Source organism: Volvox carteri (genome assembly GCF_000143455.1).
Source record: "Volvox carteri f. nagariensis unplaced genomic scaffold VOLCAscaffold_14, whole genome shotgun sequence".
NCBI lineage: Eukaryota > Viridiplantae > Chlorophyta > Chlorophyceae > Chlamydomonadales > Volvocaceae > Volvox > Volvox carteri.
The window spans coordinates 1,346,393-1,359,892 of NW_003307557.1; the positions used below are offsets into that span (position 1 = coordinate 1,346,393).

Below are 13,500 nucleotides of genomic sequence, written 5' to 3' on the forward strand. Positions count from 1 at the left end.
GATGGCGAACGGCTAAAGGAAAGAATACAGAAGCCATAGGGAGACATTATGGATAAACACGGAGGGGGGGAATATATGCAATATCCGAAGAAGGGGAACGACGAACAACGAAGCTGCTGCCAGGGCAACAGTGTAACAGACGTAGAACTGACCAAAAGGCGAAGAAGGGGAGGGAGGAGCACAGGGTATTGCACGGGACGCTGTGGACGACGGAGACCTCGAGCAGAGGCTCACCTGGGGCAACAGGCGCCCATTTCCGTCGTGGCTTGGGCGCCGCAACAGCAGCAGCAGCAGCCAATCCCGCTTCGCCGCCAATCCCTGGCGCCGTCGCCTTCCCATCCCCCGCCGACTCCTGCTTAACGTCCGGGGCTTCCGCAGCCAACGCCGACGCTTGCTGGGCAGCGCTGCCAGCTAGCCGCGCCGTACCCGCCGCAGCAATCACTAGGCCCTTCTTTTGAAACCCGCCAGCGTTGATAAACTTCCCGGCCAGAGGTTTCCCAGGCGTTGGCTTTGCCGGCATCGGTTTGGCTGGCATCGGCTTGCCAGAGGGCGGGCCCTTCGCTGACATACCAACCATGAACGCATCCAGCGGGTCGTCCTCGTCGTCGTCCTGTTCGCGTTTTATTGCTGCGGAGGGAAAACAACACACGGAACGTGGGGCATTCAGTTCGTGTGCCCGAGCGGTCGTCCAGAGGTTGGCGCTGGGAAGAGAATCTTGGCCCATTCCGTGTTCCCAGCATGACGAACCTTACAACTGTTGCGGTCCCCAGACCCGCTACCCTACTCCATTTTTAACTACATTCAGTCTTGCCACAAAAACCCAATGCACTGGCTGAGCCATGAAAAGGCGCAAACACGGGGTCGTGATAGCATGCATGCACGAAATCGAAACATGACCCCCAAGTCCCCCGAAAGTGGGCTTGGATCTGATGTGCCCCAGCGATGAGGCCCGGTCGTGTTGCTGGTGTATGGAAGCAGCCCCAGATGACGTGAGAAGCGCAACCGCCATACAAACGCCGGTTCCCCGGTACCGCCCCGGTGCGCCTGACCGCGCCTCAAGGGCCCATCAGCACCCCACCTGAGGGGGGTGGTAAGCGGCTGCCGACGCCGTCGTCAAGGTCCGCATCTGCGTCCGCGTCCTGCATGTCCTCCTCATCCTCGACGCCTCCGCCATCATCCTCATCATCGTCCTCCAGAGACCAGCCTTTCGGCTTTGCACCGACCCCGTCGGCCTCTGCTGCATCCCCGTCGCCCTCCGCGCCTGGCTCCCCGCCCCCTGCTGTGCCTGCGCCCGTCGCGTCCTGCTCACCCCCAGCAGCAGCCTGCTGTTGCTGCTGCGCCTGCTCCGCACCCCCCTGTTGGGCAACAAAACCATGGAGCAGGACAAGGCGAGTAGGACAGAATCACAACCCAGCCAGGCAGAAAAGTTTGGTCCGGTGCGGGCATAAGAGGCTGCGGTTCGATGGTTAGAAAGCAGCGACACGCGTGCACAGTATGCAAACAAATGACAGACTAAGCACTGCTTGGCTACTGTACTTAAGTTGCTTGGAAGTTTAGCGGCGACATGCCAAGGAGAGACGTGGAAGGTGTATCATGGGGCGACGCTTTCACCCCGTGCTGGTGGGTTAGCCTGGGTAGCCTGGGTTGCCTGCAGGCGATTTGGAACCCATGGCGTTCATCATCACGCAAGAGGCCACCACGGAGACTAACTGGCACGGGTGTCGTAGCCACAAGTGTTGCGCACACCTGCTCGGCAAGTCGCTTTTTCCGCCACTCCTCCACCGCCTTGCGACGCCGCTCGACCTGGGCTTCCAACGCCGCCGCCTCCGCATCGCGCCGCTGCTGCGCCGCTTCCTGCAGGACCAATAAAACAACAAGAAACGAGAGAACGACAACGGCCATCAGCGGCCGCAAGGAAGGAGGTTGCCTTCGGGGTCTTCAATGGCTGAGTGCGAATCCAGCAACCATCCGTCAACCATCCCGGGATCCCAGCCATCTGGGTTCGACGAGGAACGGTGGGGCATGCATGTGGCGCCTGGAACTTACCAGCAGCGGCCATCAAGGTAGGCGTTTTCGCTGACACACGACGTGTAAGCTCCTCAGCAAGCAAGCATGCGTGCACGGGCACGCTGTCGCAGTATACGACAGCATGATGCACTGACCCAGATGGCAAGTTGAAATTTACCCCACACCCCAGGCGCTCACCTCAGCTGTCAGGCCCGGCGTTGCACCCGCAGCAGCTGTCTCCGCGGTCATGCCGAGGGCTACAGCTACATCACCGGTCAGGCCCTGAGGCTCCTCGCGTTTGCTGCGCTTTGAGGTGGCAGGCTCCCCGCTGGCGTCTCCAGGCTCATCACGGCCTCGCCGTTCGCCGACCCGGTCTCTATCCCTGTCCCTCTCCCTCTCCTTATCCTTGTCTCTGTCACGCTCCCGTTCCCGTTCTCGTTCTCTATCCCGTTCCCGGTCACGTTCTCGTTCCCGCTCCCGCTCTCTGTCTCGCTCCCGGTCCCGGTCCCGGTGGTCGTCGCGGCCGTAATCACGGTACCGATCCCTGCGTGCAAATGTATCCACAAGGTGTTATGAAGGGCGTCCAAACTTGTCATGCCCAGGCCCAGCCGTTTCCGCGCGTGCGTGCACGCAAGAAAGATGCACAGACAGCCGCACCTGTCACGGCTTTCAGGACCGTGCTTGTCTCGAGCGGACCAGTTATAATCCTCGCGCGGCCGTTCCCGCCGGTCGTCGCGATCCTGCGGCCAAGGGGATAGACTTAGCACAGGAGCGGCGCCATGCAATGTGCTCCGGGCCCGAACCCACCGTCGGCGAGCGCTCCCGGTGCCCGCGATCATAATCACGGTCATTCTCCCGCTTGTATTTTTTATCCTTCTTCTCCTTCTTGTCTTTATGTTCCTTGTGCTTCTTCCGGGAAGGTGACCGCGATTTGTCTCTTCCCTGCACGCAGAGCAAATCCCCCACGCACCATAGGTCAGATCTCCTAGACGGCATCCAGTGAAAGTATAGCAGCTCCTTGCGGAGGATGCGGCCGTCTTACCATTTCGGGCTTCGCCCGAATCCCAGGTAGGACTTGACGTCTTTAGATACGTAATTGAAAAATCTCTCCCAATAAAATTCGGGCTTCTTTCCAAATGGGGAGATGCGTTTTGCGCGTTAAGGTCCACTTCTACTCCAGAGCTCTGAACTTTGTATATGTCCAATCCGCGTCCGTGCAGAGCTAAGATATACTGCAAATTACAATTTCAACAAATTTAGTCGAGGATATTGTCAAAGGCACGTGCGTTGCACGGCGCAGCTGTGACACCGTTTGTCTGAAGACTTGACATCAAGTAGAAAAACGGGAACAAGGAACAAAACTTCAGCGTCCAGAGCCGGTGAAATTCGCTTGTATATACATGCGCCGGTTAATCCTGTGTTTCATGTTTTACGGCAGCCGGCCTTTAAGCACAAACATCAATCGTGCTTGCAAACAGGCTCGCAGTTCACCCTTGCGTAAAGGTTTCAGAGCACTGGTAGGAAGGCCTGTGGATGGGCCAAACGCAGGTAACCTGCTATGGGTCAGTCGTTCGGTGCCCATAGGCTGCCTTGCTCGTGTGCTCTTGCCTCAGCAAAAAGGGGAACTGATGGGTACAGGGAATAAGGGGAGGGGTGATCAGGATGTTCTTATGGCCGATATATATTGACAAGCTCGATCCCAGAGCGTTACCCGTACTCAATACACCGAAGAGCCATATCCAGGCAAGCATAGCAGCCAAACGCCTCTTGTCTAAATACTCACCGCTGTTACTGGAGGACTGAATACACGACCGTTGCGACCGTTGATTAGCCTTATTTTTCGACGTACTGCACGTACGAACTGCAACGGTCTTAACCTTTGCTCGTCCATTGTCACGGCCAATTCATGAATTGAGCAAACCCTTTGTGAATAGCCAAGGCAAAGCCAATAACCCTACGCACCTCACAAAAGAAGGGACGCACTCTGCGCTCGGGACAAGCAGTGGGGAATCATTACGAGCATGATGTATGACAGCATCCATTGCGCAAGTAAAGGTCAGGATACCTCGCGCTGGAAGCAAAGTCCTCCAGTCACAAACTGTCGCCAACGGTGTTTCATATAGCTGGTCGGCAGATGGAAGCGACAAGTCTCTCTACCCCTTCCCTACCTTCATCCCTCCCTCCATCCCTCCCTCCATAAATACATCCCTCCCTCTTTGCATCCCTCCCTTCATATATCCTCCCCATATCCCTCCATCCCTCCCTCCTTCCATGCATCCGAGAGAAAGCTTAAAAATCAAATCCTGAAAGGCAAGGTCTTCCGTTGCAGCCATGCCGACATACTAAGTATAGTTACAAACAGCAATGGATTCAAGCTGCTTAATATAGCTGTAATTTCTTTAAGATAAGAGCAATCTTTCAAAGCAAGAGCAGGCGCACGAGCAGGCGCACGAGCAGGCGCAATGACATTTGTTTCCTTGCATGGGATGGATGCGGAGCGAGCCTGCCGCGTCATCCTGTCTGCTCAGCGGTTCGTTGGAAGCCGGCTGTTTAATTTCAAGGTTCCCTAGGCATGAGCCAAGTGCTGCAGCACAAAGTACGGTTAACGCAACCCTTACCGTGCTCCTCCAGACGCAAGATACATCCCGGCTGTCCTCTGTACAAAAATATATTAATTATCGTCCATAAGGACACGCGACCGCCAAGGTCCACCAACAGAAATACCTGACGAGGGGAGTTTTAGCCCTGTCTCTCAGCTCGACTCAACTCTGCACAGCTCAACAGGTCTACCCCAACCCAGAGATTCAACGGCTCCCCTTCCAACCCCAACCTGCTCAAGAAGATATACCGGCTGCTACTTTATAGCCATTGGCAGCACGCTGAAGGCCCGACATCGAACAACTCTAAGCCATCGAACAACTCTAAGCCATCGAACAACTCTAAGCCATCGAACAACTCTAAGCCATCGAACAACTCTAAGCCATCGAACAACTCTAAGCCCCATAAACCCAGCAAAAACCATTTATCCCCATTACTGATTCCTGTTTTCCAACTTAATGCTGTGATGCTGTGATGCTTATCCCCACCACAGCTGCCGAAGGAGGTAGTGGCTGAGCGCCGCAGGTCCGCAACCATTGTCAGGGTTAGCATGCGGCCGTGAGCAACCCGTGAGCAACCCGAACGGGGAACGCAACACAAATACCCGGTCCTTCAACCTCTGCTGTCTATTCTCGTGGCCCAACCTTTTGCATGTATGCACACATAAAAGGTTGCGAAAAAGGTTGCCAACACCAAAGAGCTCTGCACACTATCAACAGTCTAAAACACACAGCCCCCCGCCCTCCCCGCCCTCCCCCCCATGACGTAGATGCAACAACGTTGCACCAGTTGGACAAAGGAATGGGTTCAAGGTGACAATGCCACCTTCGCGTCTCCTCCCTACACCTTGCGGCCGTACCATCGCCTGCTGTGCTCGTCCACCCGTAGCAGGTAGTACGAACCCGCCGCCACGTCCGCCACGTCTCCACGGGGCTCGTACGGCACGGGACATGCGTACGACGCGACTACCTGCGCCGAAACCGCATCAAACACTTCCAACGGGCGCCGCACTCGGGCGCGCAAGCGCTCACCTAGATCCAGCACACCCTGAATGGACTCGAGGGTGAACCGTGGGTCGCTCGGACCGCAGCTGCCATCGCCATGGCCAGTGCCCTCGATGCTCTCCACCTGCCTTCCACCGCCGCTGCAGCCGCCACTGCCGCGTGACACCAAGCTAAATAGGGAGGCGATGGTTCCGGAGCCGAAGGAAAAGAGCAGCAGTCGGCGCCCAGCTAGTTGGGCCCCCTGCCGCCACACCAAACTGGCCAGGCCTTGCCACACGGAGGCCGTGTAGGAGTTGCCCACCTGCGCCATACATACCGGAGTCAGGACGTGCCATGCACCACCGTCGCAAACATTCACAAGCATTCAGGACAAAGCATTGGAGGTGCATTCCCGAATGTAAGCTCGCCCTCTCCGGGCTACGAGAGAAGCTAACGATATAACCTTGCCTGCCTGCCTGCCTGCCAGCCGGCCGGGCAGGCAGGCAGCCAGGCAGCCGTCAAAAGGGACCGAGCAACACCTCGTCCGCATCTGCACCACCCGCGCCACCCGCACCTGCTTCTGCAGCCAGGAGCCGTCCTCCGCCTTCTCACGCCACTCCAACGTCGTCCCAGCCACCAGCTGTGCCTCCAGCTCCTTGTCCTCCAGCCGCCACGTGGCATACGACTCGTACGACGACAAACCTGCCGCCGCTGCCGCAACACCCACCGCGGCGATGTCGGTCGCGCTGTTGTCGTCGCCTGCGCCGCCGGCCGCCGCATTTCGCTGCTTGGCTGACATAAACGCCGAGGGCGGCGAGGAGCTGGTTTTGGCGACCATCTCCGTTGCGGCGGTGGCGGCGGAACTGTCGGCAAGCGCTCTCCTTAGGCCAACCAACCCTGACGGCGCAGCGGATCCCGTGGCAGGGTCCGCTGCGGGTGCCGCTGGTGCTGCTGATCCGAAGTCTGAGGGTCCCTGGGGCGCGAGGTCGGCGGCGGTACCGTGGCCGCTGCGCATGTCGGTCAGATTCTGGTGGGGGTGCAGGCGAAGGGTGGGGCTGGTCCCATCCGGATGGGGGCCAGCTGTCGCCGCCGCCTTGGCTTTCACATCCGCAATGCCATTACCATCATGAACATTGGCAGGTGACAGCGCCGACCGCCCCTGGCCCTGCCCCTGCCGACTAGCCCCTTCCCCTCCCTGCTGGTGCTGGTGCTGCTGCTGCGGCTGCGACGTTTTTTGCTTCTGCTCCTGAACCCACTCCCGAACCCATTCGTGATCTCCCGCTCCCTGCCCCGTCTCCTGGTTCCCGTCCTGCTGCTGTAGACTGCTTCCGGGTACACGGCAGTTTTTGCAGGCGCTGCTATAGGCCCCGCCACCACCACCACCACCACCTTCACCACTACTACGACTACTACGATCCGCTGCCTCCTCCCCTTCCTCCAGCTTCTGCTGAAGTTTCCTGCTATCCGGTGTCCCATCGGCCCCCACTGCTCTAGCTCCTATTCCTGGTGCCTTTGAGGAGTGCGCCTGCAGCCCCGCCCTTGCCGCCTCCAGCCCTGCCCCCGCCGTGGGGACTACTGCCGCCGCCGCCGCCGCCGCTGCAGCAGTAGCCGCGTGTATCGTCGCCCCTCCGCCACCGCGGCAAATGGCATCCATCAACGCCAGTCGAGCCAGTCCCTTTCTTGCCAGCTTGCTGAAGGGCGCATGAGCTACGAAGTGGTGCACCTGGCGCAGCAGCCCTGAGGGGTGTGGAAGGAAGGCGTTACACAAAATGCGTATCGACACACGGACAGACAGACAGACAGACGATGGCACATGGCACGTAATGTGTCCGGCGACCCTACGCCAAACGAGCCGATCTCGCTGGCTTCGCACACTCAAGACCGAAACGAGAGCACCTTCAAAACATAGAGACTTATATTCACACGAACACACCTTCTTCCGGCGCCAGCTCTCCTGCCCGCTGCACTCTGTCCAACAGCCGCATGCCGCACATCCCCATGGCCCGCAGATATTGCACCAGCGTCCGAGGACCGTCCACGGCGGGGTACGGCAGTGTGCCCAATGGCTTGTAGAAGTCCCAGGAGTGTTCCGCATGGCTGCCGTACCACAACGGATCCAGCACCAGCGGCGCGTCAGGGCCCACGAGGATCGCGGCGGCGCCGCAGCCACCTGTTGATAGGTCGGAGAAGTAGCCGACCCGTGGGTCGGACTGATGGTTGGATGGATGCCACACACTTAACAGCAAGCACACAACGCCACACATAGCACATAGCAATATTAGCACCGGAGCATTAACAGCAATGGAGACGATTTCCGGTTTTCCGTCTCCCGAAGTGTGTGTGTGTGTGTGTGCGAAGAAGGATGGTCCACACCCCTCAACCCCCACAATATTAACGAGTGCCCACCCAGCAGCAAGCAACCCGCGAACCCACCGACCCGTCGGTCTCGCTGGCGTGCCCGGTGCGTACAGCGCTACATCCGCCGCCACCACCAGTGCCAGACGCCCGTCCCAGCGCCGGCTCTCCACCCAGTCCACCGCCGCCAACAGAGCTGCCGTACCGCCATAGCAGGCATGCACGCAGTCGACGCCCTCTGCGGGAGGACCTCCGCCCACAGCCCGCCGCCAGCTGCCGTTGCTACTGCTGTTGCTACTGCTGTTGCTGTTTTCGCTGATTGGTGCATGCTGGTGCTGCTTGTGTTGTCCTAGTTGCCGGTATTGTTCTAGTTGTTGTTGTTGTTGTTGTTGTTGCTGTTGCTGAGGGTGATAGTAGTGGTGTGAATTTGGATGATGCGGATGTTGTTGTTGTTGGCAATGTTGGCATTGTTGTTGTTCTCCTGCGCTGTCGTCATTGGCGTCAGTGGTAAACAGGGTCATGAGGTGGGATTTGATGCTCTTACTGCGATCGACTGCCGACTCAGTGGCGACCTGTACGGGGTCGGCGGGGTGAACGGCCGTGTCATACACATACACATATACATCTCACATGCACCACCCACACGCCATGCACCCGAAGGAGGAGGAGGCGGAAGAGGAAAAACACGGCGCCGGTGCGAAAGGCGCACGCAGGGCGCCCTCCACGCACACCACCACACAACGAGCGATGGGCCCATGCATGCATGCGTATACTGTTTTAACGCGACGGCGGAGAGGCTTGGCCATGGGCTGCTATTGCACACCCCAAAAATTTCCTACACGTCAAATATTCCAAAAATTCTGCACGAAATCAATTTTCTTAGAAAACCAAATCCCACCTCCATCCCTCTTTCTCCCCTCTCTTCCCTCCCCTCTCTTCCCTCCCCTCCCCTCCCCTCCCCTCCCCTCCCCTCCCCTCCCCTCCCCTCCCCTCCCCTCCCCTCTCTCTCCTTCCCCCCCATCGAGGCATCCAGCCTCTTCCTCACTTGCAAGTGCCCCACTTCCGCAGGCCGCACACGGTACTTGTCCATCAGTGACTTCGCCACCGTGAGCGCCATGGACACCACATCCTCGCGGTCGCTGCAGAACGACATAGCTTCCTGAAGGTGCAGGCGTGCACGTGAAGGTGCAGGCGTGCACGTGCGGGAAATGATAATCACCTTCGTGATATTATTCAGGAGGTGAGAAATACATGGGAGCGGCAAAGTCAAGGAAACCACTGCCACGACGTACAAATTTTGCAAACTGCTGACTGAGTCAATGCGGGGAATGTGGAGGGTGGGAAAGTGCCTGCGAGGAGGGCATGGGCAGGGGGTGGGATGGGATGGGATGAGAAGGATGATGCATGGGAAAGTAGCGTGCAGCGAAGAAGGGAAGGGCGGCGGTGGTGCAATGAGGCCATTGGTAGGAGAATGGAGACAGGGGAGTACTTTTTGTTGCTGAGTGAAGGGGGTGGGGCCGGGGATGGCGGTTTATGAGGAGGTTCTGATCCCCTTCCCCACCTGTTCCAATCCACGGGTGTACTTTCCGGGGCAGCCGTCCGCGAGCTCCATGTCCGACATCAAAACCTGCGAGGTGGCGGGTTCGAATCCAGGGGGAGGTGTGCGTATGCCGTGTGACGCGTGGGGGGTCGGGGCGGGGAAGGGGTCCAGGGTTACGTGGGGCGCAAGAGGCTCAGCTTCCTCACAGCCAGGGAAGAACATAGGTCTGGTTTTCCCCCTCGAGGTTTATAATGGCTTGGGAATTTTTGTTGCAGGGTCTTTGGTCGCGACAAGTTCTTTGGGACTTACGTGCTGTGTCGGAAAGTAGACTTCGAGAGCTAAAACGCCCACGCTGTCCGGCCGCGGACGGTCTTTGCCATGTCGGTAGGTGGCCATCATGCTGTTCTGGATGTCAGGCCCAAAGTTACCGCAGTTTGTAAGGCTCCCAGCAATGACTCAGCATTTTCAACCGGACCCAAGCAGGACTTTCTTCGACGACTGCATGCCCAAATGTCAATTATATTTGATGTGCACAACATATTGTAAGCAGCAGAGCTGTTCCAAGCTTCCGGAGAATGATTTACTAGATTGCAAAAGTACGGCAGCAAACCGAAGTGAAAAACATTTGGTCCACCGTATCTGTCTACAGTGTTGGGATAAATTATCCACCTCGCAAGAATGGCTTCATGCAAGCTGACGCCTTGCCAGAGCCGGCACCTCGTGCGACGCGCGGCGGTTTGGGGACATTTGCAGACGCAATGCGCTCCTCTTCCGACTCGAAACGACAGCCATGCGCGCAGAATAAACATCCTGCAGTGCTTGAGCGCATCTACTGATGCATCTGTCCTGACTCAGCTCACGGATAGAGGCTCGTCCATCAACAGCTCCGCAGCTAGCCTAGAACAGACGATGCCTCGGCGAGCCCTCCTAATCCTCTCTTCCATAGCTCTAGCATCCTCATGTCAGGGAGTCCGCAGCTTGGCTCGAGCGGAAGGTGCGGCCTGGGCCAGGGCCCATCTGGGGGATCGGTGACCTTCCGCGGTTAACATCTCGTCGGCGGGCCGTAAGTGCTATCAAGCGCGTCTAAGAGGGGATTCATAGGTAAAGGCTTTAGAAATGGTCTAGCAAATCCCAGACGGCAGCCATCGCCGTCCAAACTTCGACCTGATGGCGAGTGCTGCCCTGCTGTTGGAGCTGGTGGCTAAATAAGAACGGCCACGTTAACCGGATGACGTTGGGATGGGGATGTTGTGAGCGGGAGAAGCACGCCGGGTGCCTTTCCTGTTCCTGACCCTGTTCACCCCCTCCTTTCTTCCTCCTCCCACCCCATACCAGAACCCGCAGGGTCTTCATCCGCAACGGATTCCGCCGGGCATACGGACGACGCAGCTGCAGCGCCGGCGGCGGCCGCTACAGCGCTGGCGCCGTACAACAACGCTAAGCAGCGCTACACGCTGATGGTACCTTCCACCTGGGACGTGAAGGGAAAAGCGGGTGAGCACCGGGAGGTTCACGGGGAGGAGGATGAAGAGGAGTCAGAGTGACTGAATCGAGTGTGGGGAAGCTTTAGAGGGTTCGGTTTTTTGCGTGTTAGGTTTGGGCGGCCAAAAACGACCGATTTGGACGACTTCGCGGAATGGACCAGACGCCGAAACGCTCGTCTTATGGTCACAAGTCCTCCTAAGTTTATTTTTGTTTATCTTACACAGTCGAGTAAATTTGAGTTTTGTCAACTTTGCTGTTCATCCTTGTTGTTGATTGTATACTGCGAATTTGTTTTTCCTCTTCAGGCGCCGATGTGTTGTTCGAGGACCCGTCCCGGCGGTCCACCAGTGTGGGGGTCACAGTCAACCCGGTCAAAGTGGCGTCCATCCAGCAGTTCGGGGAGCTCGGGCAAGTGGGGAATAAGCTGCTGGAGGCGGAGAGGAAGAAGGTCGGGTGTGTGTGGCTGCGGCCCTGGCTGCGGCCCTGGCGGGTCCTGGCTAGCGACGCGCGTGTATAGGGATGTGGTGGAGTGGGAGCGGAAGAGGAGAGGGGACGGGGTCGGGGTTGGGAAAGCAAAACGTGGGCGCATGGCCGGGGCTGTGAGACAGGGAAATGAGATGCAGGAGTGTCCGTAGCATTGCTTTACAAGCAATGGGGGCTCTCCTTCCTAGGGCTGCCGTGTCCGCGTGTTTGGAAAGGGGGAGAAATGGCTTTGTCAGCGTCCAGAGCTTGACATTTTCCTCACTTCTTCGCCATGCCTCTCTTCCTCTCCCCTCTACACACCTACTGCCCTCCCTGCCTCTCTACGCTCTGTCCATGTGTGGCCCTTCCCCAACCCCCCTGGGTAATTATTGACACCGTATGTTCCTCTCATCCTCCCCTTGCCCCCGCTCTTAACCGCCGCTGCTCCTCGTCCCCCTGACTGGCAGGAGAGCACCTTGGGGGTGGTGCTGCTGGGCAGCTCGCAGCGAGTGGGTACGAGCGGGGCCACACTGTACGAATATGAGTACGAGTTAGACAGTACACGAGGTCGGAAGCGCATCCTCAACACCGTCACCATCTTCAACTCTAGGTACGTATAATGAAGTGGTGCTGGCGGATTGCTACGAGCACCAGAAGTGCCAGGAGTGTTTAGACAGAAATGTTTAGTAGGAGCTTTATTAGATGTTGGAAGTTCTAGGAGTAGAGGACACAGGACGGCTAAAGCGAGCATCGCCATCCATCACTTGGGGGGCATCTTAACGTAGGGCATCACATTGCCGTCCACTCATTCGAGCAATTGGTTGCCCGCATCCCAATCCTATCGGAAAACGGCATCTCCTCTCGCTTTTCTTTCCTCAGAACCCGCATGCCCTCCGCACCATCACACCCAGGCACTCACACTTGCACCTGTCCACCTTCGGATCTCCCGAATCACCTCACCTCACCTCCCTAGGCTAGCCCTGCTACATTCAAACCCTCCTCCTCCTCCTCTTCCTCTTCCGCTTTCCCAGGTTGTACATCCTCAACGCCAGCTACAAGTGTGACAAGGAGGGGTGTGGGGAGGAAGCAGAGCGCCGTGTGGGGTTGTTGAGGGAGGTGGCGGCGACCTTTGATGTAATGTGATGATGTGATGTTATGAGTTGGCGGAATAGCGGCTTGACTTGGTAGGTTCCCGGTTAACAGGGGCTAATGCGACTACGGGGGGAGGATATGATAAGGGGTCCTTAAATATGAGGGTTCAACATATAAGGGTTCAAAAGTATATGGACCCAACAAGTTTGGGGAGTTGTAATATCGATATATTTATATGTTTGGCGCTGCAATGTTTGGGTTGTGTTGCTGGGCCCATAATAATGGAGGCGTCCGGTAGGTTTCTTCGCAAACAAGTTGTCATCTTGCGAGCGGGTAGGAGACACGATCGAATCTGGGGCCGGGTGACGCCGGGTCTTGTTGTTTGCGTGTCGCTCCCGACTCTTTATTTTTGGCATGCGTCCTCTATGACTGGTTGCATGCGAGCTGGCGGCCATTCGTATGGCTTCCTTTCTTGTTGCGCGCACGTCGCAATATGGCACCAGCTGTGTCATTGCTCGGACATGAAGCAGTTAGAGTTGAAATGCAGTCTTCTTGCAAGTTAATTGGCAGCAGTCTGTTTTTAATAAGCAACATACGACACGGGTCCAATGTCATCAGGGCTGTGGATGCTTAATTTATGGGTCAAGGAGTTATGCTGCATATGTTAGCAGCATGTGTCGGTAATGTGCGTCAAGGCGTGAATGTTTTTGCTGCTGGGTGCTGACACCGTGGACGCGTGGAGGTCCGGAGCAGGCATCGGCAGTTTCGGGAGTTTCGGGTCGTACCGAAACTCCCGAAAACAGAAATAGAGTTATCGAAGCCGGCCGGCTTGCAGAAATAGGATCATACGCCGTTTACGAAAGGTGTTATGCGGCCCGATTATTACAAAAAACGCAATTTCATTCCGCTGCCTTGTAACAGAAGTTGTACTGGAAGGCAGAAATACACCCGTTCCCAAAGCCAAAGTACCCCGTTTGC

General features: G+C 57.3%; 2 protein-coding genes across 2 annotated transcripts; one reads left to right on the forward strand and one right to left on the reverse strand.

Annotated features, from left to right (window-relative positions):
• Nucleotides 1–5,445: 5,445 nt before the first annotated feature.
• Nucleotides 5,446–9,879, reverse strand: VOLCADRAFT_59473 (uncharacterized protein; the record flags this gene model as incomplete). Its single annotated transcript, XM_002949481.1, has 10 exons — nt 5,446–5,695; nt 5,774–5,910; nt 6,163–6,299; nt 7,224–7,311; nt 7,520–7,758; nt 8,026–8,216; nt 8,457–8,515; nt 8,989–9,102; nt 9,505–9,570; nt 9,793–9,879. 10 exons carry the CDS (start codon nt 9,877–9,879, stop codon nt 5,446–5,448), a joined length of 1,368 nt encoding a protein of 455 aa, XP_002949527.1.
• A 513-nt stretch (nt 9,880–10,392) lies between these two features.
• Nucleotides 10,393–12,573, forward strand: VOLCADRAFT_117237 (uncharacterized protein; the record flags this gene model as incomplete). The annotated part of the gene is made up of 5 exons (XM_002949376.1): nt 10,393–10,477; nt 10,828–10,977; nt 11,274–11,416; nt 11,898–12,040; nt 12,462–12,573. 5 exons carry the CDS (start codon nt 10,393–10,395, stop codon nt 12,571–12,573), a joined length of 633 nt encoding a protein of 210 aa, XP_002949422.1.
• Nucleotides 12,574–13,500: the final 927 nt, after the last annotated feature.